The sequence below is a fragment of the Balaenoptera borealis genome (assembly GCF_965194805.1).
Source record: "Balaenoptera borealis genome assembly, chromosome: 13".
Classification (NCBI taxonomy): domain Eukaryota; kingdom Metazoa; phylum Chordata; class Mammalia; order Artiodactyla; family Balaenopteridae; genus Balaenoptera; species Balaenoptera borealis.
In genome coordinates, this window is record NC_138870.1 from 13641491 (window position 1) to 13667233 (window position 25743).

Genomic DNA, 25743 nt, shown 5'->3' on the forward strand with positions numbered 1-25743 from the left:
GCCCCCCCCGCGAATTCCGCCCGAGAACAGCAAGGCCGCGACTGACCGCTCAGAGTTGGCCGCCGGGACTTTGATTCAGAGCCTAAAGCGCCGGCAGGCGCCGTGCGTAGCGGGCGCAGGGCCAGCGTCACGTGCTCAACGAACGCTGATCTCGCGCCTGCGCGCTGCCTTCCTTCTGGCTCCACTAAGCCTCTTCTCCCTGGCGAACCCGCCTTCCCGCCGGATCGTCACTTCCGGCGGACGCTCAGCGTCTTTGGTGTCGTCACTTCCTGTCGGTACCGGTGTGGACGGTGTGGGTCGTGGCCGCCGGTTCTGCGGTTCTCCCCCTCCCCTACTCTCCTCCCTCCCTCCCTCTCCCTCCCTCGACGGCGGTCGGTCGTCCGTCGCAGACTCCCTGACCCGTCCCTAACCCTTTTCTGACCTCGGGGCCACCGGATTGGCCTTTTCCCGTTTCCCGGCTCAACCCCAGAGTCAGGGCGGGGGCCTTGAGGAGGCGGAGGCGGTGCCACGGAGGAGAGAAAAGACCAGACGACCCTCGGCTCCCCCGCCGGATCGCACGGCTCGTAGCCGCCATGGCAATGAGGCAGACGCCGCTCACCTGCTCGGGCCACACGCGGCCCGTGGTGGATCTGGCCTTCAGTGGCATCACGCCTTACGGCTATTTCCTGATCAGCGCTTGCAAAGGTGAGCAGGGCCGCTGATCGGGCCGCTGACGGCTGGGACTGGGCGGAAAGGGACTGGGGCCGGCATTCCCCTTTGCCGAGCGGACTGCGGCTCTCGCAGCTTTTGAGGTTAGGGCCCACGGTGGGCTGATGGGGAGAGGAGTAGTGTTAGGGTTTCCTCAGCTGACTCCGAGGGGCTTTGCTAAGTAATGGCCCTAACCAAGGTCTCTCATTTTAGCTTTATTGCTATTTCTGGAGAAGCTGAACTGTGCACTTGCCTAGACGCCCCGGCCAACAGACACCGTAAATAATCTTTCAAGGATTCGGGGAATTCAGAAACTAGGCCAGGCCTTGTTTTACACCTTAGTTTACAAAGACTCGCTACTCCTATTATCTCATAGGATATTGTTTTGTTGTATGGAATTTTTCATTTCCATTTTTCATTTTTCAAATGGAAGCTGAGGCTTACTGTTAAGAAGTTTGTCCAAAATAAGACGCGAATCTAGATTGTTTTGACGCAGATCAGTAGTCTTCTCACCGAATTACAAATGCTTCCCAAAGAGAATGTCCAGCTCGGTTTTTCAGTTAATTTATTTCTGGACGTTCCTGGACGTCTCCTGTGAGTGAGAATAGATAGACAACAAAAGCAGTTTTCCACTTTGTTTTTCAATATGATCATTTTATGTTTGAATCTTAGATTTTAAGTAATCTAAACTTCTAAATCACATGTCTTCTTAAATATCTTTTAGATGGTAAACCTATGCTACGCCAGGGAGATACAGGAGACTGGATTGGAACATTTTTGGGTCATAAGGGTGCTGTTTGGGGTGCAACATTAAATAAGGACGCCACCAAAGCAGCTACAGCAGCTGCAGATTTCACAGCGTAAGTGCCGCCAAAAATGGCCACCTTTGGAGTTGTCTGTGGATTGTGTTCAGAAATGATCAAAACTTCAATAAAAGTTATTCATGGAATTCTCACTGCCTGCCATATAGAACACATGGTGTTTGATCTCACCAAAATTCCACCCTGATCCTGCCTGCTTCTTTCTCTTAAATGGTTCTCAAAATGTTCAGAGACTTAAATAACTAAATTCTGTATGTCTGGGTTGGGACCCAGGAATCTGCATTATTAACAGACACTTCAGATAATGAATGTTGGTGGTCATGCTTCCAAATACTGCTCCACATGTGTTGGCTGAGTGGTATCATTAACTCCTATGACTTCCTAGGGCGAATGACCCCACGTTTTTAGCCCAATTTCACTCTCATTTTTGTTAGACATATTTAAAACTCCGCAACTCAATTATTCTTCATTTTTTAAGTTTTTTAAGGCTGAAATCTTAATCATTCTTGATTTTTCCCTTCCATCTAGATTATCATCTTCTTTGTTGATTCTACCAGCAGAATGTTTCCTGACCACATTGTTTCTTATGCCTCGGCCACTGCCGTTTTAGTGCAGGTCCCTACCACTTGTCCTTTCCCATGTGTTCATCCTCCCTGGTGCCGCCAGTTGTGTTCCTGAACACAGATACAAATATCATCATGTCACTTCTCTATCTCATGATCTTCTTGTCTTCCCTGTGCTTTGTCAGTGCTCCATGATCTTGGGTGTACATTAGAAGCTTTTAAAATACTCAGATGCATGTGTCTAGAAATTCTGATTTAGTTGGTCTGGGGGTGCAGTCCCGAACATCAGTTCTTTTCCTTCCTTGAAGTTCTAGGTGATTCTGATGTGCAGCCTTTAACCACTGGCCTAAAGGTTAAATTTCACTTGTTGGCTCTTGAAAATTTGGTCTCATTCTAGTTCATCATTATCATCATCTGGCACTGCACGCCGTATGCCCCATTGTCTAGTTATACTAATATTGTTGCCAGAATACACCTTACCTATTCTGATTTTTGGCGTTTGCATATGTTATTAAAGTGATTTGCGGTGACCCACTTTCCCCATCTGAGCACGTGTCATATATAACCTTGGTACCTCTAGTTCCTAATTGTGTTTGTGATTTAGCAGGCACTTAAATGCTTAAACTAAGGAAGGCAATGTCAAGGGCTGTTGCACATGTAATACTCTATTAATAGATTTGAGGCTCTGGAGAGTAAAAGTGGTCTTGTTGATTTTTTTTTTTTTTTTTTTAACAGAATTTCACACTAAGGAGCAATTGTAAATGTGTTTGTTGCTCCTTTGTATTAAGCAAATTAAACATACTAAATTTATTATGAAAAATGAAGGCAGATTGATTGAGTGGTGGATACATGACTACATATTTGTTGAAACTCGTAGACCTCTATATCATGGAGTTAGTTTTACTGTATGTAAGTTTTTAAAAATAAAATTTTTAAAATAAGAAGAGGGAGATATAATCCCATGCTTATGTGGGATTAAATTTGAGATGATGAGAGAGCAGTAAGAGAAGTTATAAATGTCAGTATGAACTTTTTTTCTGTGTCTTCAATGAATAGATGTTATTATGTTCATGAATAACCATTGTAAGGCTTTGCACGCTGCCCTGTTGTGATTGTATGAAATTCTGATAAAATAAGGAACTGCTTGGTTTTATGTCAGTCCTTTAATGTCAACAGCTTCAGGTCAAATGTTGCTGTAGATGTCAGCATGTGTGCTTATAATGTGACAGAGACTCCTTTGATTGTTAATTATGGGAGGTGAAAAATAGGAAGTAAAAGGGATTCTCAGACAAGGAAGACTTGTGGAGTGTTGGAAGGTGAAGGTGCCCATTCCTTCTTTTTGCTCACACTGTTCCCTGTGTTAAACTTCTGGCTCTTACAGTACTTATTGACTTCAGTGTCATTGCTTTTTGAGGCCAGGGGCCATGTTTTATATTTTTTTGTATCCCTGGTTTGTTCAGTACTTTATGTTTGTCAAATAAATAACTTAAGGAAGTTTCCTAAGGTAGAAGGATAAAGAATGGACGAATTATAGATCTTGGTTTTGTTTCTAAGACATTTGTGTCTGCCATGAGTTCAGCTTTTTTTTTTTTTTTTTCCCTTTAACTCCTCCAAAGTTTGTTTTTTGCTCAGTCCAGTAGGAACATTGTCATTGGGAATGAATGTCATTGATTTTTTAACAGAGATAGAAAATTGGAATTAAAAGCTCTAGATTTCAGATATTTGGTAAGTGGATTTTAAAAATGTCATTATTGAAACTAGGTCCCAGTTTGGTGGTAAGTTAATAGTTAATAAAGTGGTATTTTGAGTTAAATATAATTAGGTAATAAATGTAACAAGATCTTAGACACTATAGACATTAGCATTAAAAGAGACAAGCTTTTGAATTGCAGTTCTGGACAAATATATTTCTGTTAGTCTCAGTTCTGTGTTATCTGGCCCTAACAATGTTAATTACATGAGCAAAATGCTTTCTCTCCTCCTGCTTGACAGATGGTCTTGTTCTGATCTTTAAGAGACCTGTGCAAAAGCTTGTTAGGAAGGATGCCCATCTCTGTAAAATCCGTGAAGACTCCTGGTTTGTACATTTAGCCAAATTGTAATGCCAGTCCTCTGGAAAAGAATAAAGTGCATTAGATAGAAATTACTGTTCATGTGATAATTACTCTGAAATGGAGAGAGGAAAGGGTGTGAAAAATATGGCAGTTTAAATACTTAAGAGAGTTCTGAAAAGAGTATTCAGGATTTTATCTTGCTGCCAGAGGCACAGCTATCTTTGTTTAGGTCACTAACAGCATTAATAGCCCAAACCATTCATTTGAGGACATGTCTGTGTATGGGTATTGAGTGTTGCTTTTGTGCTTTCTTAACGTTTCGGGTCTCAGGGTCTATGTTTACAAGTGGTTATTAAAAACATGAATGCTGGGGCCATATTGTCTGTGTTTGAACCCTGGCTCCATCCTTTAATAGCTCTGTGACCTTGTGAACTTTATTTAATCTCTTTTTTTTCAGTTTCATCATCTATACTAATGAGAATAGTAATAGTGCCTACCTCTGGTTGTGAATATTAAATAAGTTGATATGTTTCTAATATATAGAATATTGCCTAAAATCTAATAACTATGTAAGTGTTACATGTGTAAGGTAACACTGGTAGCTACCACCCCTACTAGACCAAAATCATGTGTTATTTTGGAACTTCTGTGCTAAAGCCATGAAACCTTTTGGTTTCATGCAAGGAAGTTTGAGTAGATTTAAATAACAAGAGGGAGTAGTTTTGGGTTTTTTCCCCCTCAGTTAAGGCTCTCAGGTGCCATCATATAGTGGGAAAGATGTAAGCATTTACATTAGCCAGGCCTGAGTTCCTGTGCTAGCCATGCTGTGTATTTTCAGTTTGATCATGGGATGCTTCTTAAACTTCGGTTTTCACATCTGTAAAATTAGTGTAAGTCTGATTTTGGTGCAAATCAGAGAGATCTTTCACCACTTACATGCCTGGAGTCTAGCATAGTGTCTGTTACATAGTAGGTACTCGGTTAATGGACGCTGAGTCTTACCCTTCAATTGCTCTGTGTCTGTCTGTGAGGTGTGGGAGTGTGTGCATTCTTTGTGTATATTCTTCTCTTTTAATGACTTGTATGGGGTCTGCTGTTATGGAACTTGACCCAACTAAAGAGCTCCCCAGCTTACCTGATTAATCATAGTTGGTATAAATTATTTTTAGGTGATTGTTTTTGTTCCCTCATTCTTAGGTTTCTCAGAAAATTCATTAATTTCATGTTTATCTAAAGGATAATTTTGTTCCTGTTTCTTGTGGAGAAAATACATTCAGCAGAGCCGGTCCGTGGGTCAGTTTAGAATGTTAACTTGAGGTAATTCTGGCAGTCGAGTCAGCTGATGTGTACACTGTCCCTGAAACACCATCCTCTTTATATCTTTTAATTCATAGAGCTAATGTTAGCACTACATCTCCTGATCCTCTTCTCAGTCCCTCTACTGTCTTCATCTGGAGAGTGCCAAACGTAAAGAAGATGCCTGTGCTCTGTCCAGAGAGTGCTTAAGTAGATCTAGTACAAGTGAATAGAACATGCTCTGTCGAGAGTGTCGAACTCAATTTTACTAGTGTTTCCAAATAGGAGGAAAACAGCTAGATACATGGGCCTTCTGGATGATACTACTACAGTCACACCGGTGCTTTCCTCCTCACCAGTGAATGGACATGGTCTAAGCAGCATATTAAGATTTTAAGGAGTTTGGGGAAGATGATTGAATATACTTGAAATTAGTATTTCTAAGGACATTGCCCAGAGTTCCTTTGAGACATGGCATCATGTGAACAGGATAGAGATTTCAGGTATATTTGATGTTTTCTTCACTTTTGACACCTTCTGTTATTGCAGCAGTCTAATCTTTGTGAACTCTTATCACTGATTTCCCTGTGATTAAGAGTAAGCATATGTAAACAAAAGTAAAAGGAAAAAACAGAAAGGAATGGTTAACGGAGGCGAGATAAATAGAAGGTTTAGTGAAAAGATACCATTTGCGATGAACCCTGAGGATGAGTAGAACTATGATAGCTGAGAATGTAAAATACATGCTTAATAGAACAATATGAACAAAGACAGAGGAGCCTGGAAGAAAATACATGGCTTGTTTGAGGAATGGTCTATAATCTGGTGTGACTAGATAAGGAGAAATAATACAAAATGAGGTTGGGAAAGTAGCGTTGGACCAAGAGAGTTGAATTGGAAGTGGGAGAGATTAGAACAGGTTTCCTGTGCAAAGAGAAATTAATATTTGAGAGTTTAGTAGCAGTACCACTCATAGTTGATATTGTTTCTCTCAGAACATATTTACTCAGCCACTCATGACTCAAGTATATAATTTGCAAGAAATTTACAATTTCTATTGCATCATCAGCATTTATTCCTGTTAGATGGTTCATGTTTCTTTACCGTTGCACATGCTATTAATGCTTATCTACAATGGCCTTTCCCTTTTTTTTCCCCTGGCATATTTCTACGTGCTCTTTAAGGCTACAGGTTTTTATGTTTAGATTTTCTGGACTTTCTGGCGTAATTAGTGGTGTGTTTTTTGTTTGTGTTTCTATAGTCATGTGTGTTTGTCATTTAATTATATTTCTTAAATGTATTATTTAATGGATTTTTTTTTCATCTCAGCTAAAGCTAATGCTCTACTAAGGCAGGAACTTTCTTTGGGATCATTTTTTTTCTCCCTTTTGTGCCCTAGTACTGAGTCTAGAGTGACATACTTGATGTATTTATTGTGTGTTTAATGAGTAAATGAAGAAAAGATACTCCTTGCTTTTCTCTGTTTTTCTTTCTCCACTATTTCATTGTTCACTTCTTTCCTAAAAGTAAATGTCAGTTACATTAAAATGGAAATCTTTAGGGAGCGTAGCTTGTTCCTCATAACAGTTTCTTTTCCTGCGTGGAAAGTTTTCTTGTTTACTTTTCAATGACCTCTTCTGACCTAAAATGAATTGTTTTTTTTTTCTTCTTCTCTACTGTTAAAGCTTTTTTATTTGGGGAACCCCTTACAGTATTTTTGTGAACTATTATTTCATCATTATCCCCCAACATATATACACACATATGTATGTGTGTGTAATCACATATATATTTTGGGTTGGGATAGGTTAGGGAAAATAACAGTTGAGAGATTTAAAATCGTCTCAACATTAGCATTATATAATCAAAGGCTGTTACTTTGTGTGGAAGTTAATTGGACTAGGATTTGAGAATTTAAGAGTCACCTTTGAGGAAGAGATGGGGAGAATATTTTCTTCTCTACTGTCTTGATTTAAAATTTCATGTAACCTCTGTCAAGGCTTTTCATTCTCCTGTAAAATTCTTTTAAAGGATTTCTTGTTTTTCATTTCTTGTTTCTCATGTACGTGAGAGTAAAGAATAGAGAAAAAAATGGGAAAGGTGAAACTGAACTGGTTAAAATGTTTACAGTCTTGCTAAAAGGATGTTATGGCTACAGGCTAAAATGGAAGTAAGGATGGATTGGTTCATGAAACTTGTTTACTTAAAATTTGATATTTTCCATTGTCAAAATTAGATTGTTATATCGTTTTTACCTTATAATGTAGTTATATAACATTTCAAATATCTAACTTATTTGGTAATTAATTGTCAAAATTACCATGTTTATCTTTTAATTTTACTTTTCATTTTTAGCAAAGTGTGGGATGCTGTCTCAGGAGATGAATTGATGACCCTGGCTCATAAACACATTGTCAAGTCTGTGGATTTTACGCAGGTATCAGAAAATGGAATTTGTTTTAGGAAGTTAAATTGCTGTTATTATAGGATATGACAGTGGTTTTATATTTGATTGGTTTGTATATTTGGTTTTCTGGGGGAATATTTGGTGTACATTGGCTTATATTTGATTTGACTGTAGATTAAACCGTACACCTTTACAGTTGACTCTTGAATAACACAGGTTTAAACTGTCTAGGTCCACTTAACATAGATTTTTTCACTGATAAATACCGCATACTGCAGTATGACATGGTCCACAGTTGTGGAATCTGCGGATGTGGAGGAACTGCACGTGGGAGGAACCACATGTATAGAGGGCTGACTATTACTTATACGTGGATTTTCGACTGTGTGGAGGGTGGGTCCCCTGATCCCTTCGTTGTTCAGCTCAACTGTATTTTGTCTTAGTTGATCCTATGAGGCTTTTAAGAACCCTGGAACTCTTATATCAGTACTTCAACAATAGCAACAAACATCTAAAAAGCCCAAATAATGTTTCCCAGCCACTTTCAGAAGGGAGAGGATAAATTTGAGATCATCACAGATGTACTCCTCAGTAGGCAGCCAGATCAGGGCCGACTAAGAGAAGCCGTGTGGAGGTGGTATGACATTTGAACTGGGAAGCTTACAGGGCTTTGGCTATTATGAGAAAAATAAATGCTGTACAGTATTTTCTCAGGAGTAATTGGTCTGTATGCATCTCCTTGTGACATCTGTGAGCCTTATTTGGATTCTGTTTGGTGTTGAAGAAGTTTCAAAGAGATGTAGCTTTTAAAATCTTTAATCTAGTAAGATTTTACTTATGTGTGTTTTCAGGACAGTAATTACTTGTTAACCGGGGGACAGGATAAACTGTTACGCATATATGACTTGAACAAACCTGAAGCAGGTAAGTGTAATTTATACGTATTTGTGGTTTTGTTTTCTTTTAATTTAAGTAACTTTTCCTGATTAAAGGCATTCATATTTAGTACTCAAATTAGGAAAATAAAGATAGTCACAAAGAAAAAAATTAAAATATAATCCATCATCCAGCATTATTAATTGCTGATAACGTCTTTAGCTTTTGGTTCATGTTTTTCCAGTTCTTTTTTAATGCAGATATCTTTTGAAATATTGATTTATTTACTACATTGTGCTTGTATAGCCTTCCTACAATTTAAAAAATTATCATGGTAAATTTTTATCACGATACTAAGTCTAAAAAGGTGCGTAACAGTGTTAACTACCTTTTGGTTAGGAGTGGTTATTATCTGTAGAAGGTGAGAAGGGTAAGAATTCTCAGTGTGTATGCATACTTAGATTTTTTAACCACATGGGTATATTAGCTATTCAGAAGAATTTTAAAAATCTGTAATAGTTTTTTCATGTCTTTAAATATTCTATTCATTCTTTCTAATGACTGTATGGCTCTCTATTCTGTGGATAAGTGAACTAGCCAGTCTCCTATTATGGCTTATTTGGTTATTTACAAATTTTAAAGATTATAAGCAGTGTTGTGCTCAACATCCTTACAGTTGCATATACTTCCACAATTGTTTCTGTAGGATACCTACATAGAAATAGAATTGTTGGGACAAAAAGGAGGTACGCTTGGAAGCCACTGATAGATACTACCAAGGGGCCCTCCAGTGAAGTATAAAAATGTATCTATGGCTAACTTGTTCTAGCAAACACTGATAACTAGCTTTATCTTTGCCAATTTAATAGAAGAAAAATGATTCTGTCTTATTAATGTGCACTTGAAAAGTTATTCATGAGATTAAAATACTGTTGAATACCATTTTAATGTACTACTTCTTTTGTGAACTAAGTACCTGTACATCTTTTTATTACTCATTTTAAAGTTTCTTTATTGTATTCTCTTTAGTCATTTGCTTTTAAATTTTGTCAGTGAGGTTTATGGTATGCACATTTTAAAAAATTGGGTGGTAAAATCTATCATTTCCTTTATGAATTCTCTCATTGCACAGAAGTTGTAAGACATATCTTTTCTTCCCTAGTCAGACATTCACCTCTATTTTGTAGTATTTCAGTGCTTTTCTAGTCACACACTATGTATTTTAAAAGCTACCAAAATATGACAAAAAGAACTTTGTTTTATTTATTATATATTAGTTGGGTTCTTAAATTTTGTATCTTGGGTACTACTGTTTATTCATAACTCAATAAACTTCAGAAGTTTGTAAGAAAGTCAAAGCTACATTGGAAATTAAGCAGTTGTTCTCGAAATATCTTTTCTAAAAGTACTTCTAAGGTGAGGAAACAAACTACCTTTGTGGATTATTATCCTTTGGCACCTGGTAATTTTTTTCTTCATTCTCTCTAATAACTTTATGCCCAAACATAGCAAACTACTCTGACCTCACTGAATCAGTGTATCTATCTGACTCAGCAAGATAGTTCAGGGCTCAGGTAGACATATTTCGTCTTCTTTTACCTTTCTCAAAGCTGCCTTTTGAAAGTGGCTCTTCCACTGTCTTGCATTGGAAAGGAGCAATTAACTGAACTTTTACTGTCTGTCAGAAACCCGATTAGAAACTTTAGATGATGGCTGCTGTAACGTGTGCATGGTTTTCATCTGTGTCTTGATAGCAGTGTCTGTCTGTGTTTTGCATTCAGCTCTTGCTATCCACTCAAACATCATGCAGCCAAAGAGTAAGTTGGGATCATAGTACTGGTGTAGTGTTGTCTCTTTGGACATATCCACCACTGGCCAGCCTCCAAATTCCCACACAGAGAACTTTGGGAATAGAGATATTGTCGCTTGGGGGAATTTAATGTGAAATACCTCTAGTAACTGTATTTTTTTTAAAAGGCAAAAAAAAAAAAAAAAGAAACTTTGAATGTATATTCTCATTTGATTCTTATACTCAAATCCAAGGTATAGTAACTGTTGTTAATCCAGTTTCCAAGTGAAGAAATGTAGTCTTCAAAAGGTTAAGTGACTTGCCCAAAGTCAAAGTTGTGTTGAATGGTATTGCCTCCAACTTCTGCTTTTGCGCAGAGGTAACAAGTGGTTTTGTTTTGTTTTTTAAGTGTTTGGAAAGTCTCGAACAGAGACAGGTTCCCACCTTTTTGATGCTTTGCTCTGCCAACAGTGGCTTGGAAGAGGGTCCTAGCATTAGTGATAGCACTTGAATTAGCTCAGGCTGTCTTGTTCCTGGGTCCATATTCTTATTAAATTATGCCACCTTAGTTATTCTTTTATTTCACTGAAGTACAACAGTGCTTTCAAAAGCAGAAAAGTAGGCTGGAGGGAGTGGTGTATTCAGTCCCATCTGCACGTGTAGTTCTTGGGTTCCTTGTCATGCAGATACATTTTTGTTTAAGTATAGAAAAACTGAATGTATCCTAGGTAAACATCAAGTTTAAATTGTGGTGGGCTTTGAAAAGTTGCAGTCTAATTTAAAACATAGTTTTTCTTTTCTTTTTACATAGTTGTTCAAATATTGCTTAGTTTTAAAAATCAAATATTAACAAATGTATTTTAAATTGTTTCATCTAAAGAACCTAAGGAAATCAGTGGTCATACCTCTGGTATTAAAAAGGCTCTGTGGTGCAGTGAGGATCAACAGATCCTTTCAGCTGATGATAAAACTGTTCGGTAAGTAATTTTTCTTTAATAATTTAAAGTTTGAAAAATATTTGACCTTAGAGCTTATATTTGAAAGTTTTTTATAACTACTATGTAGGAAGCATTGTGTCTGAACATTACAACTTTGGCTGTGCAGGGGTCAGATTTTTCTGAAGCTATCCATTTACTGTTATAAACATAGAGCAGAATTCACAAGACAGTTAAGACTACTGACACCTTTATAAGCAGATGCTCTTAACCCGGGTCAGTGGGCAGGCTGGCCATAGGGTGTCCAGTAAACCCCTGAAATTCTATACACAGTTTTTTTTTTTAAGCATTGATTTTTTTTAAAAATTAATTAATTAATTAATTTTTGGCTGGGTTGGGTCTTTGTTTCTGTGCGAGGGCTTTCTCCAGTTGCGGCGAGCGGGGGCCACTCTTCATCGCGGCGCGCGGGCCTCTCACTATCGCGGCCTCTCTTGTTGCGGAGCACAGGCTCCAGACGCGCAGGCTCAGTAGTCATGGCTCACGGGCCCAGTTGCTCCGCGGCATGTGGGATCTTCCCAGACCAGGGCTCGAACCCGTGTCCCCTGCATTGGCAGGCAGATTCTCAACCACTGCGCCACCAGGGAAGCCCTATACACAGTTTTGTGAGCTGACACCTAATTATTTTTCTGGGGAAAGATAACTATCAGACTCACAAAAATCGAGTGTAAGAACCATTATTTAGAGCAACGCTGAAATTGATTAGATTAGGAGTGTCTTAATAGCACAGTTTTGCTGAATCATTTGGGAAGTATATTTAAAGTATTAGTTTTGATTTCACCGACAAGCTACCAAATAATTTGATGTTTTATGGGAACCCAAAATTTCTCAGTATCATCTGTAATTTATGAGTTGGAGTAGAGGTTGTTTCACAGTTGTGGTTATTTCATTGGTTAATCTGCAGGTGTAATTTAAGCTATAAGCATTTTTCTTAAATGAGTAAATACCTCCTTATTGTCCTCTTTTTTTTTTTTTTTCTTCAGCCTTTGGGATCATGCTACTATGACAGAAGTGAAATCTCTAAATTTTAATATGTCTGTTAGCAGTATGGAATATATTCCTGAGGGAGAGATGTTGGTAATAACTTATGGACGATCTATTGCTTTTCATAGTGCAGTAAGGTATGTCTAAGAAATACCTTCATTTCCTTTTCTGGTAATACAGGGGCAGTTTAAGGTACTTAAAAATTGGAAGGCATATGCTAAGGTATTTAACTCTTTTAAAGGCAAATTTCGGCCTATATTATGTAATATGGAGGGAAGTGTTTCCATACCCAGTAATAATGAGTTTTTTAAGAATTTGGTATGCTTTAATCAGAGGAATTAATCAAATTAATTTCCAGATATTTAGGACATTTATTGGTAAAATTCACCAATTTTTAATCAGTATTTTTCTTAAAAGAATCACTAGACTGGTGCTGTAGTTTATATTGTTCATTACTCTATAAAACCTCTGTGATCTTGATTCTGCTATTTATTTCACTTTAAAATTTCAGAGAAATTAGTGATTTTTTTTTTCTGCTTCCAAGTATGGTATAGACCTAATGATTTTTTTAAAAACAGACTTAATTTTTATGGCTATAAATGTATTAAATGTTGATGTTGAAAATTTGGAAAATATAATTTTTAAAAACCTACAGTCCTACAGCCAGAAGGTTCGTGGTAGCTGTATTTTTTGCTAGTCTTTTTTCTTCGGGGGTGTGTGTGTGTGTGTATGTATTAGTGTTGGTTTGTTTCTTTAGTTACTAGTACCCTAATGAGCATAATTTTTATTTTTTTATTCTAAAATACTCTTAGCCATTAAACTTCTTTGCAAACAGTTTTACTAGGTGCTTTGCATCATAGATTACACTAAATCATGTATCAGTTCCCCTGTTTTAACACTGCAGTGAGATTTGTGGTACATCTCTTGAATGTTTCTTTACAAGAGAATCCTGTTAAGTAGAATTATCAGTTCAAAGGTTAGGAGTGTCATGGCTGGAGCAGTCTGCAGCCTGCGTGCTGCTTTGTCACCTGCCCCATCCTGCCTGCCACGGCCCTGGGCGGGTGCCTTCCACACGTTGTGCAGTCTGCTCTCCAGTGGGTAGATTCACAGAGAAACATGACAACAGAAAATGGTGTTGGAACAGTGGGAATCAGCAGTTTTTCACAGGAAGCTTTGGGAGATGTTGTTTAGTGTAGTCTGCCTGAAGTTGGAACAAAGTTGAACAAACAAGATGAGTTTGGTGCTTTGTAAAGTGTGAAAACTGCTAGTGAACTCTGTTCTCCTCTATCAGGAGAAGTAAGTGAAATTAATGAAGCCCTTGCAGAAAAGCCAGGACTTGTCAGTAAATCTTGTTGTGAAGATCAAGACGACACTGAGTAAACCCTTCAGAATTAGATGAACTAATGGGTGAAGAAGCATGTGAGAAATACATAAAATGTATTGAGGAGTGAAAGTGGAACCCCTAAATAAACTAGTTTGAAACAAACAAAACAAAGGGTGGCAATGTGTTTAAAGTTCTTAGGAAACATGCCACTTACTTGATTTCCATAAGGAATATACCACATTATACTCTGACCAGCAGTCCTAACCTTTTCTCTAAAGGGCCACTTGCAGAGCTAAGCTTCACTGAATGGCAGAAGGAAAGAGAAGGCAGTCATAATGGAGATGAGCAATTAAGAATGTAAAAGAGTTCATACACACACAGTGAATTGATAATAATAGTAATGTTATTGATAATAATAATGTTATTGCTCAGAACCATTAAATTGTACAACTATGTTCATTGCTTCTGGATTTGGGCAGCGTGCAGCCCTGCTGTAGAACGTTGCCTGAAATGGTGGTGGTGGAGGTTTGCTGGCCTGTTAAATATACTAACATTTAAGTCAGAAAGTTGCTATTCAGTGATCCTGCGTAAGTCAGCCTTAATTTTTCATGCTTTGTAGTGTGTGATGATGGGAGTAGGATGGCAACATTTCGGAGCTGAAATACTCTGATGTTGTGTGTTGGAAGCCTTTCAGGATTTTTAGGGTTAGACTGGAAAAGAGCCGATGTCCAAACTCATTGATGTTCAGGTGAAGCTACTGTTACGCATTGATTTTTGTTATGTAGCTGTAGTCTCAGACTTAGTTATTGTTTTATAGCCTGATAGTTAAAAACTGATCCATTTTTAGCAGTTTTATATTTCACAGTATTAAAGGTTTTTCCTGTTGCAGAAACTTATAAATTCTCAGCAGTTGAAAATAATATACAAATAATCCTTTATATTAATTACTTACTGTAAAAACTTTTTCTGTTTACAAAGATAATGCATGCTTGTCCTAAAAAAATTAGACAATGCAGAATTAAATTTTTTTCAAAGCAAAAATCCCAGTATATTAGCCCTACTGTTTTAATTAGCCAGCCCAGTCATTTTCAGGAAGGCATTCACTGCACAAAATGTGGCTATCCCTTTGTGGAAGTATCTTTGTATTTTGCGGATGAACTCCACTTGGGCATAGTATCCTTCTGAATTTTTTATTTTTTTGCTAGTATTATTTAGAGGGGTTTTTTTTGGTGTTTTTACTCTTTTTTTTTTAAATTGAAGTGTAGTTGATTTACAAGGTTGTGTTAATTTCTGCTGTACAGCAAAGTGATTCAGTTATACATATACATACATTCTTTCTTTATATTCTTTTCCATGATGGTTTATCACAGAATATTGAATATAGTCCCCTGTGCTCTACAGTAGAACCTTGTTGCTATCCATTCTTTATATAATAATTTGCATCTGCTAATCCCAGACTCCCACTCCGTCCCTCCCTCCCTGCCCTGCGACCACCAGTCTGTGCTCTGTGTCTGTGAGTCTGTTTCTGTTTTGTAATTTCATTTGTGTCATATTTTAGATTCCATATGTAAGCGATATCATATGGTATTTGTCTTTCTCTTTCTGACTTACTATGATAATCTCTAGGTCCATCCATGTAGCTGCAAATAGCATCATTTCATTCTTTTGTATGGCTGAGTAGTATTCCACTGTATATATGTACCACATCTTCTTTATCCATTCATCTGTTGATGGGCATTTACGTTGTTTCCATGTCTTGGCTATTGTGAATAGTGCTACTATGAACATAGGGGTGCATGTAGCTTTTTGAATTATAGTTTTGTCTGGATATATGCCAGGAGTGGGATTGCTGGATCATATGGCAACTGTATTTTTAATTTTTTAAGGAACCTCCACACTGTTTTCCATAGTGACTGCACCAAGTTACATTCCCACCAACAGTGCAGGAGGGTTCCCTTTTTTGCACACCTAGAGGGTTTTTTTTTTTTTTTTAACATCACTGTGTTTGACCAAATGAATATTGGATTATTCCTTGAGTTTCAGAGTTTAGGAACAGTTTAAATGTATAATTGTTTCCTTGTATTATTTATTAAATATTAAAAATTTATAAATATTATCTAAATTTTTTTCTAGTTTGGACCCAATTAAGTCTTTTGAAGCTCCTGCAACCATCAATTCTGCATCTCTTCATCCTGAGAAAGAATTTCTTGTTGCAGGGGGTGAAGATTTTAAACTTTATAAGTATGATTATAATAGTGGAGAAGAATTAGGTGAGTTGTCCACTTTTTCTTAAGATGATGTAGGTACCTTGATCAAATGTTAGGTTTCAGCGATTAACACCTCAGCCAAGTTTTTAGCTGCTACTTTGTTTTTAGCTGTCTTGCTTTACCATCCAATGAACTTCAGCTTGTTAGAATTATACACAAAGAATAAAAGACAATTTTATGTTTTGTTTCTTTGGGAAAACTGATGGATTTGGGTTGGGTAAATCGAACCTTGGTGAATAGACTAAATAGAATCTATTTTAATTGTTTATGGTTCATCCTTTATTGCTTGCATGTAAGTTACTTTTTTAAAAAATTTTATTTATTTTTGGCTGCATTGGGTCTTCGTTGCTGTGCGTGGGCTTTCTCTAGTTGTGGTGAGCTGGGGCTACTCTTCATTGTGGTGCGCGGGCTTCTCATTGTGGTGGCTTTTCTTGTTGCGGAGCACGGGCTCAGTAGTTGCGGCGTGTGGGCTCTAGGGCACGCGGGCTTCAGTAGTTGTGGCACTTGAGCTCAGTAGTTGTGGCTCATGGCTCTTGAGTGCAGGCTCAGTAGTTGTGATGCGCAGACTTAGTTGCTCCGTGGCATGTGGGATCTTCCCAGACCAGGGATTGAACCCGTGTCCCCTGCATTGCTAGGTGGATTCTTAACCACTGCGCCACCAGGGAAGTCCCTATAAGTGACTTTGCCATTGTTCTTATTTAATGTCACTTTTCAGAGTTTTAGAATGTTTTGGCCACATGTTTTATTCTCTGAAAAAGAGAAGTAAATTATTTGCCTGGTATCTGAGGTCACAATTAGTGAATACTGAACCTTGGACCCAGACATTCTTATTCCAAAATCTCATATTCTTTCTATTCTCATGATAATTTTTTACACTCATGATAACATGATCATGATATTCTCTGGGGGAAGCTAATGCGTGAGTGTCCTTGAGTTGAACAGACATGGAGGCAGAACAGGATCACTGGTCTAGTAAACAGCTTTGGAAACTGATAAGGTGATAAGGCATTAGAAAGTAAGCGAGAAAAGTTCATAACTAAGGATATGCCTTAAACAGAACAACACCGCTACTAATCTGTACATTTTCTCTTTAAACTCCATATAGGATCATCACTGATCCGATATCTTCATGTTCTGTGTGACAGAACGACTAGTGGACTCTAGGTAGACGGCTGGGAAATTAAGAGGCAGAGTGTGTAAAAGAGCTCCATCTGGTGGCTCTCTATAGGCATAATAAGAGTTGGTTCCCTAGTAAACAGACAGTGAGTTTGGGATTTGGAAATGGGGATTGAATTCACAGACTTTAGATCTGCTTTCTGTAGATTTTAGAGGGGTTTTCATTTACTCCCTTTCTTTATTTTTATTGGGACATGACACCTCAGTTTTTTGTATTTTTTTTTTTTAGAGACAGTGTGAAACCATAGTGTGTGCTAGGATTGCAAAGGACTAATCTTACAGAGATATTGTAGACATGATGAACCAGTTTGTGATGAGAATCACTTTATTTTCAATTAGGTATAGTTCTTTGACTTTGCCTTCATGAATTTCACATCTTCCCAATAATGTAGACAATTATTTTCTCTAGTGTATCAATACTTAAATGTCATGTTTAAGTATTAAATTATCTAAAAGCCCTTCTCTTCTTTTTCAGAATCCTACAAAGGACACTTTGGTCCCATTCACTGTGTGAGGTTTAGTCCTGACGGAGAACTCTATGCTAGTGGTTCTGAAGATGGAACATTGAGACTATGGCAGACTGTGGTAGGAAAAACATACGGCCTTTGGAAATGTGTGCTTCCTGGTAAGAATTTTTATTCATGATTTTGTATCATTTTTCATTGTTAATTTTGTTTCAGCATTTCTGTCTTTATAGATTTTAAAGTATATAATATGGTTACAGCAAAGAGAAGCCCGTGACTAATAAATCATCCATTGTGTTCTTTGGTTTAAATTTTTTTGTTGTACAATATATTCTGTTCCTAAATTTTTACCCTAGATCATTTGGTGAATGGAATACACCTAATTCAAAATTTGCTAGAGGACAGTATAAAGAACTTATAAGTAAATGTATTTAATCTCTGAATACTACTACTTAGTGATTCTTACTAGTAGACATGTTTTTTAATAAAAATACTTAGTTATTGATCCCAGAGTAGTTGTAGTATGGATCTAAAAGTATGACTCTAAAAGACATACTTTTTTAGAATCACAATTATTAAGAAAGCTGTTCCTCTCATGCTTTGTAGCTCATCGCTTGGCATAGTCTTGGCGTACTCTTCTTGCTTGTTAAATGCTAGAAATTGCTAGTGATATTATAATTCACATAATCATCATTGCTTTTATTTTCATAGAAGAAGATAGTGGTGAGCTGGCAAAGCCGAAGATCAGTTTTCCAGAGACAGCGGAAGAGGAGCTAGGTAAATACTAACAATTAACTTCTGTAGAGTCCTGGTGGATTGAAAATTGAAGTGTTAATGTTAGCTTACTCATTGACAAAGGGAATTTATTCAGTATGAACATATACTTAAAGAATAGAAAGTTTAAATATGTGTATATTTATATATACATGTTTACAAGACAAATATTTAAATACCTACTGCATGGTAGTAGCCACGGAGATGTATTACGTATTATGGACGTGACTGATGAGGCTACTCTTACAGGACTTAGTGTCTAACTTACGAGGCAGATGCCAAAATAAATAAATAGTTACAATTGTAGTTTTTACTTAACGCTTGTTAAGCACTTACTACATACCAAGCGCCCTTCCCCAAATCTAGAATTACAAATTGTAATGCGCTCTGATCATATAATAATGTTTGAAGTTGGAATAAATAAAGGAGGGAGCCAGATCTTTCAAAGATCTGACTTTAATTCAGTGTTTATTAGGTAGTTGAAGTCACTGAAAATTTAGCCTGGAAGAGGGGCCCCTTGGAGGTTAAGTTATGGTGTAGAAGAGTTTGATGGGAAGTGTGTGAACTCTTTCTTCATTGCTTTTTCAGTGGCCTGAGCCCATCATTCACAGAAATGTAGAGTTGCTTCTTTCCTTTCTTAAATTGACTATTGTGACTTTTTGTTTTTGAATTGTAGAAGAAATTGCTTCAGAGAATTCAGATTCCATCTATAGTTCAACTCCTGAAGTTAAGGCCTGAGCATCAGGCAGATGTACACAACTTATGGACTAAAACAAACAGAGAAAAGCATCAGCCTCCAGAGTTACTCTCTGCTTAAGGCAAACATGAGCAGTAAATAATGAGGAATATGAATTAGCTCCAGTGCTGGAACTAACCAACTTGGTGATACCTATAAGTGAAAACACAAGAGTATCAGCTGAAGGCAGATGGAGTTATACTCTTGTAGTACGATGGTCTGTTGTCTTTTTAATGAATATGTGCAAACCAACATCCAATTTCTCTTATTACAGGTAGATTTCTTGTAGCTGTTTATGTTATTATGAAGAGGGAAGATATATTGGCTTATTTTTCTGACTTTTCCCTTAAAGCAGAAAGCCTTTTTTTTGCTTTAGTTATAAAGAAGAGGGGGATACATGATAAAGTAACTGGTTTGATTTCTCTTTCATTGTACACTGTTTCTGAACATCTAATTGTTTTTAGTTGTCTAAATAAAATGCCTCTAAAACAAAACTGCGTTTGTTTCTTGGGAAAAATTGATAGGTTTGAGTTTTATAAATGGAAATTGCCAGAAAGTTTTTCTACATCATAACTATATCGAAAGACAACCCGGTTAAAGAATCTGTAGTGAACATAAATTGTTTCCTGATTTTGAAATTCAATTACTTGTACTGGAGTTTTGAAATTTTTATGTGCTTTGGTAGGGTTGTTTATACCTTTCTTCCTCCTAGATTGGATAGGGATACTTGACCTGCCTTTTAAAAAAAACTTTCAGAATAATGGCTTATTTAAATACTTGCTGGTTAAAAGAAAAAAAAAAAAAGCAATTCAGAAATAGCAGAAAGATAGCAGAAAAATCACTCAAAATCCCACTACCCCAAAAAAATCTATTAAAATTGAGTGAACATTAACACACATGAGTGTACCTCTGAATGTGTATATGCAGATAGATAGGAAAGATTTTATAAAAATGGGGTAATTGTAGACCTGCAATGTTTGTTTTACTTTATCCTTTTAAGTTCAGGTGGTATTCAAAAAGCCTTTTTTTTTTTTTACCAACCTTTTAATAAAATGAATCAACTGAGTTTAGATTTGTGATACATTTATTTTTTAATATGGAAGGAATATATTGAACTAGTAGTTTGGAAATACTTTAGAGAAATGAATAACATCTCTGCCAAACTGCTTTTTCTCTATCTTGTGAATGACCCTTGATAACTTTCCTTCAAAGGAATAACCAACCCAAAAATAAGTTTTTGAGGATTTCTGGTAAACTGGCAGAAAGCACAGTAGGCTGTGACTGCCTTAGAGGGCCAAGAGAGGTGTGTCATGGGGAGAGGCAGCTGATAATTCACACAGGGTCTCACAGCGTGAGGGTGTTTTCTTGTCAACTTGCTACGTGCCTGGTTCTCTGCTTTGCAGCAGCAGTATTGTCAGTGTACCACAGACTCTAATCCTTGTCTGACTTACCTTAAATACAGTTGAGATTTATATGCACCAGATTGGCATTTTGAAATTGCTTGGTATTTATGAAGTTAATGACCAAAGGAAGTTTCTTCTATTCAGGTTTCATAAAAGTCAAAAGAAAATACAGATGCATACTTAACACCATCACTAGGTGGCATATAGCTTGAAATCTGTAAAAGTTGTTTTAAGTTTATGAGTTGAAGAATTTCAGGCCATGGAGCTCTGTCATACCATAGCTTATACTTGTGTGATTAGCGAGTTCATGTTGGTCAGATCTCTGGTTGACCGTACTGTATTAATTGTCAAGTTCTTAGGTTTTTAGATTCTGGTTACCCAGTCAAGTCATTTTAGGTTTTGGCTTTTGCCGGATTAATAAGAGTTGCTTATGATCGTTAACTAAAATCAAGGTGTTGGCAGAGCTTCATTCCTTCTGGAAACTCTAGGAGAAAATCTGTTTCCTTTTTCCAGCTTCCAGAGGCCACTGGCATTCCTTGGCTCATGGTCCCTTTCTCCGTCTTCAAAGCTGGCAACATAGCATCTTCAAATCTCTGAGTCTCCTGCTACCCTCTTTCACTTATTGAAAGGACATTTGTGATTACATTGGACCCACCTGGATAAACTCCTCAGTTCAAGATCCTTAATACCATCTGTAAAGTCCCTTTTGCCATGTAAGGCAACATTTGCAGGTTCCAGGGATTAGGATATGGACATTTTTTGGGGGCCATTAGTCTGTTTTCCAGACCTTCTAATGGTAGAATCCTATAGTAGAAATTTAGCAAAAAGTTCAAGTATATATATACGGAAATTGCATTTGTCAAAGTCTCAAGTGTCCTGCGTGTTTCTAACCCAGTGGTCACTTTTCTATTCTCATCTTACTAAACCTTCAGCAGCATTCAATAGTTGTCTACTTCCTTGTTTTTGAAATACTTTATTTTTTTCACTTCTCTGCAACTTCTGTCACACTCCTGGTTTTACTTAAATCTTTCTGACTGCTTCTGAATTTGCCAATTCCTCCTTTTCTGCTTCAGGTCTGATCTGTAGTTTCTAGCCCTGCTCTCCAAAGGGAAAACTCATTGTGGGATTCAGTGTTTTCTGAAATCTTTCAAATTCGTATATCCAGCCTGCTGCCCTGAGCACCAGAGTTTAATGGCATAGTTGATGTTCTACCTTAACCTTTAGTAAGCATTTAAGACTTACCTGTGGAAAACAAATCTTAATTTCTCAACCAAACCTATTTCCCCCTCAACTTGTTACCCATTCTGATAATGGGCACTGCCTAAACTGAAAGACATAAAGTCCTTAAGTCTGTTCTCTTATCCCTATTTTTAGTCTATATGTAAGTTCTGTGGGTTCTCCTGAGTCTGTGCTTGCCTCATGTCCACTGTTACCACCCTAGGCCAGGCTCCCTCTATTTCTCACGTAGACTGCTGCAGTGCCTTCCTAACTGTTCCCTCTTGCCCCTACTCCCTCACCCTGCCCTCATGCCATCCATTTTCTACACAGTAGGAAAGGTAATTGCTTTAGGACTTGAAGAGGCTGAGTGTCTTGTTTAAATCCGTAGTGTCTTCCTATCATACCATGTTTTTACTATTTTCTGACTCTTGCTGCCTTTGTGACTTTTCATTTTTCCCTTGCTTGTACTGCTCTAGCCTCAGTGGCTTCATTTCACAAGCCCTTTTCACCTGGCTTGCTATTTCTGCTACTTGAGCCACTCTTACTTAAATATATGCATGGCTGACCCTTTCTTGTGATTCAGGTCTCAAGTCCTGTGACCCTCTTGTCACTTGCTATTTTGCCCTATTTTATTCAGAGTTCTTACCACTGTCTGAAATGACCTCGTATATTTTTTGTCTTCACCAATACTGCTTTGCTTAGAAAGGTGGCTGGTATATCATAAGTGCTCAGTAGATGTTGAAACAAGTCCCTAAATGAGCACCAGATCTTACCAGACCAGTAAGATTATTTTTCAGTTATGCAGCAGACCATTCTCTCCACTGAAGAGTCAGACGTGGCCGGAACCTACTCAAAACACTTGCCTCTCCAGTGAATTCATGTACAGCTTCATCGGACTTGAGATCCAATAAACTAGGAGGACTTCAGCTTGTGTGATACAGTCTCCCCATCTCCACCCTGCTTCCCATTCCTCCTCTGGTGCTTCCTCTCTTATGTCCTAACGTCATGGTAGCTCAAATCCTGCCTACGTTTTAGTAATTTACCCTACGAATCATTGCTTCTCCGTGTCATCTAGAGGTTTCTTCTAAGAAACCAGGATTGAGTACAGTCAATTCTCTTGAGAAATTTTCGTGTCAGTAAAGAAAAGTTGAACACATTCATTTTAATGTCTACAAAATAGTAAAGATGTACCATAATAACTTAAAGGTTACATGTTTTAATAGTTCAAATTCAATGGAATTATTAATTTAGGTTCCTGTTTTTGAGACCAAGGTGGAGGCAAATGGATGTAACTGTTCAGGATGGAGCAACAAAATGGGGAATTGAAAATGCAGACCAAGGGAAAATATTTCTCTTGTAGGAACCTTATGTTTTACACCTGAATATTTTCAGACAAACAGTGATTCTGTTGAGTTACATGTGGGTCTCACACTAGGGGGATTCCTGAAGAAAAAGAATTACTGGAGCAAGGACATTCTCAGACAGGCTTAGCTTTTCTTTGCTTAGCTATAGGAATGCACAATTGCCAGTGTGACATAGTGTCACCTAGATCAGTGTGACTTTAAAATCAACAGAGTTCTTGAAGAAACAAATGAGGCATCTAACAAATTTACCTGTGGAAACAAGGCCAGAGTGTGCATCTAAATGATAACTAATGAACAGTAACCATACTTTATAGGTTGAATCACTTTATATAATTAATGAGAGAATGGAACTTGATCAAGTGGAAAATAACTGGTTAAAGTTTACAGATGTGTGTAGAAATAGTATTTATTAAGTGCCTTATGTTAGATTTTCTGCTTGGTTTTAAAATACTGTTACTTTTTAATCTCTCCAATAACCCAGTGGAGATAGGTAGTATCTCCATTATACATATGGGAAACTATTTCAGAGGTTAAATGACTTGTCTAATGAGTTTGGCTTCAAAGAAATAGTTGGAACAGTAAGTGTGTGGTCTGTAGGTTATATTGCCTGGGTTTGAACAGATTTGGTGGGGAGGGATCAAATAATTGATGGAATGGGCTTAACTCATACGAAGCACTTAATATTAGCTAGTGTTATGTATTTATCAGTGATTCCCCAACTTTGGGATTTGGTGGAAAAATAGATAAAAAAGGCAGGGGGGGTTAGGTGGGGGTCGGTGGCAAGACTGAGTGGTCTGCCTCTAATTTTGACAAGTGAGGCTATGAAAACATCTACCAGCACAATATTCATGAAAGAAAGGCCATTTAAAAATCCAAGTTGGTAGTGAAGGGCATAGTGTCAGGACTGTTCTTTAAATTGAATAAAACTTCATAAAAGACGCAGTATAATTCTTATTTTTCTTATTTCACCATGAAGTAGGAACTAGATGTTCTAGAACTCTCTCTGCAGTTCTGAAATATTTTGATTCTAATATTCATACTCTCCCCTAGTCCTCCCTGTTTCTACACTTTCCCCCAACCGATTTAGAAATACTGTTGACAATCCATAATCTAAGTGAATTTTTACCTAAGGAGCCTGTGAATGACTGCTCTAAGAAATCATAAAGACTACAGTCACATAAAATTGGACTTGTTAAAACAGTGGGCACTATAAGAAAGCAGCACAAACATTAATATACGATCATTCATCTAACAAATACTGTAGTAGGCCCTGGGCGTATGACCAAGCGAACACAAGTATTGGGCTGGCCAAAAAGTGCCTTTGGTTTTTAAGTAAAAATAAAAGACACAGTCTTCATTTTCACCAAGAACTTCATTGAACAACGTATTCAACCTTTTGTTCCACTACCTTCTGCCATTTTCCAGGCAACTTTGTAATTCCATCTTCCCAAAACTTTTTATCTTTTTGAGCAAAGAACTGTTCCAGGTGCCTTTTACAGTCTTCCAGGGAATTGGAGTTTTTTCCATTAAGAGAATTTTGTAAAGACAGAAATAAATGGAAGTCCGAAGATGCAACATCTGGTGAATATGGCAGATGAATCAGAACTTCTCAGCCAAGCTATAACAGTTTTTGCCTGATCATCAAAGAAACATGCGGTCTTTCATTATCCTGATGGAAGATTATGCGTTTTCTGTTGACTAATTCTGGACACTTTTCGTCGAGTGCTGCTTTAAGTTGGTCTAACTGGGAGCAGTACTTGTTGGAATTAATCGTTTGGTTTTCCGGAAGCAGCTCATAATAGAGGGCTCCCTTCCAATCCCACCATATGTGCAATATCACCTTCTTTGGATGAAGACCAGCCTTCGGTGTGGTTGGTGGTGGTTCATTTCGCTTGCCCCACGATCTCTTCCGTTCCACATAATTGTACAGTATCCACTTTTCATCGCCTGACACAATTTGTTTTAAAAATGGAACATTTTCATTACGTTTAAGTAGAGAATCGCATGCAGAAATATGGTCAAGAAGGTTTTTTTTTGCTTAACTTACGTGGAAACTAAACATCAAAGCGATCAACATAACCAAGCTGATGCAAATGATTTTCAATGCTTGATTTGGATATTTTGAGTACGCCAGCTATCTCCCACATGGTATAACATTGATTGTTCTCAGTTAATGTCTCGATTTGATCACTATCAACTTCAACTGGTCTACTCGACTGTGGAGCATAGACCAGGGAGAAATTCACAAACTACTTTTGACACGTTCCGTCAGTCACAGCACCTTCTCCACACACTGCACAAATCTTTTTTTGCATTTCAGTTGCATTTTACCTTTCTTGAAATAATAAAGTATATTATGCCGAAAATGTTGTTTTTCTTCCATCTTCAATATTAAAATGGGTATACAAAAATTCACCAATTTTGATGTCTTTTTTTAAATGCATGCTGATAGGACAGCTGTCACATACAATCTAACAAAATTGTTTTTTTTTTTAATTTATTTATTTTGGCTGCGTTGGGTCTTTGTTGCTGTGCGCGGGCTTTCTCT

General features: G+C 37.5%; 1 protein-coding gene across 2 annotated transcripts; it reads left to right on the forward strand.

Annotated features, from left to right (window-relative positions):
* Nucleotides 1-251: 251 nt before the first annotated feature.
* STRAP (serine/threonine kinase receptor associated protein) lies at nucleotides 252-25610 on the forward strand. 2 transcript variants are annotated; one of them, XM_082352010.1, is made up of 10 exons: nucleotides 252-684; nucleotides 1412-1547; nucleotides 7777-7858; nucleotides 8680-8752; nucleotides 11374-11470; nucleotides 12469-12606; nucleotides 15927-16063; nucleotides 17712-17861; nucleotides 18412-18477; nucleotides 19151-25610. In XM_082352010.1, exons 1-10 carry the CDS (start codon nucleotides 573-575, stop codon nucleotides 19210-19212), a joined length of 1053 nt encoding a protein of 350 aa, XP_082208136.1. In that variant the 5' UTR covers nucleotides 252-572; the 3' UTR covers nucleotides 19213-25610. The 2 variants fall into 2 exon arrangements, with proteins under 2 accessions (XP_082208136.1, XP_082208137.1); XM_082352011.1 differs by lacking the exon at nucleotides 12469-12606.
* Nucleotides 25611-25743: the final 133 nt, after the last annotated feature.

Excerpts from the sequence above, each read along its gene's own strand:
- STRAP (XM_082352010.1), top strand. The coding sequence starts at position 573 with ATGGCAATGAGGCAGACGCCGCTCACCTGCTCGGGCCACACGCGGCCC. Across the intron at positions 685-1,411 it reads CCTGATCAGCGCTTGCAAAG|ATGGTAAACCTATGCTACGC; the intron begins GTGAGCAGGGCC and ends AATATCTTTTAG. Across the intron at positions 1,548-7,776 it reads GCAGCTGCAGATTTCACAGC|CAAAGTGTGGGATGCTGTCT; the intron begins GTAAGTGCCGCC and ends TTTCATTTTTAG.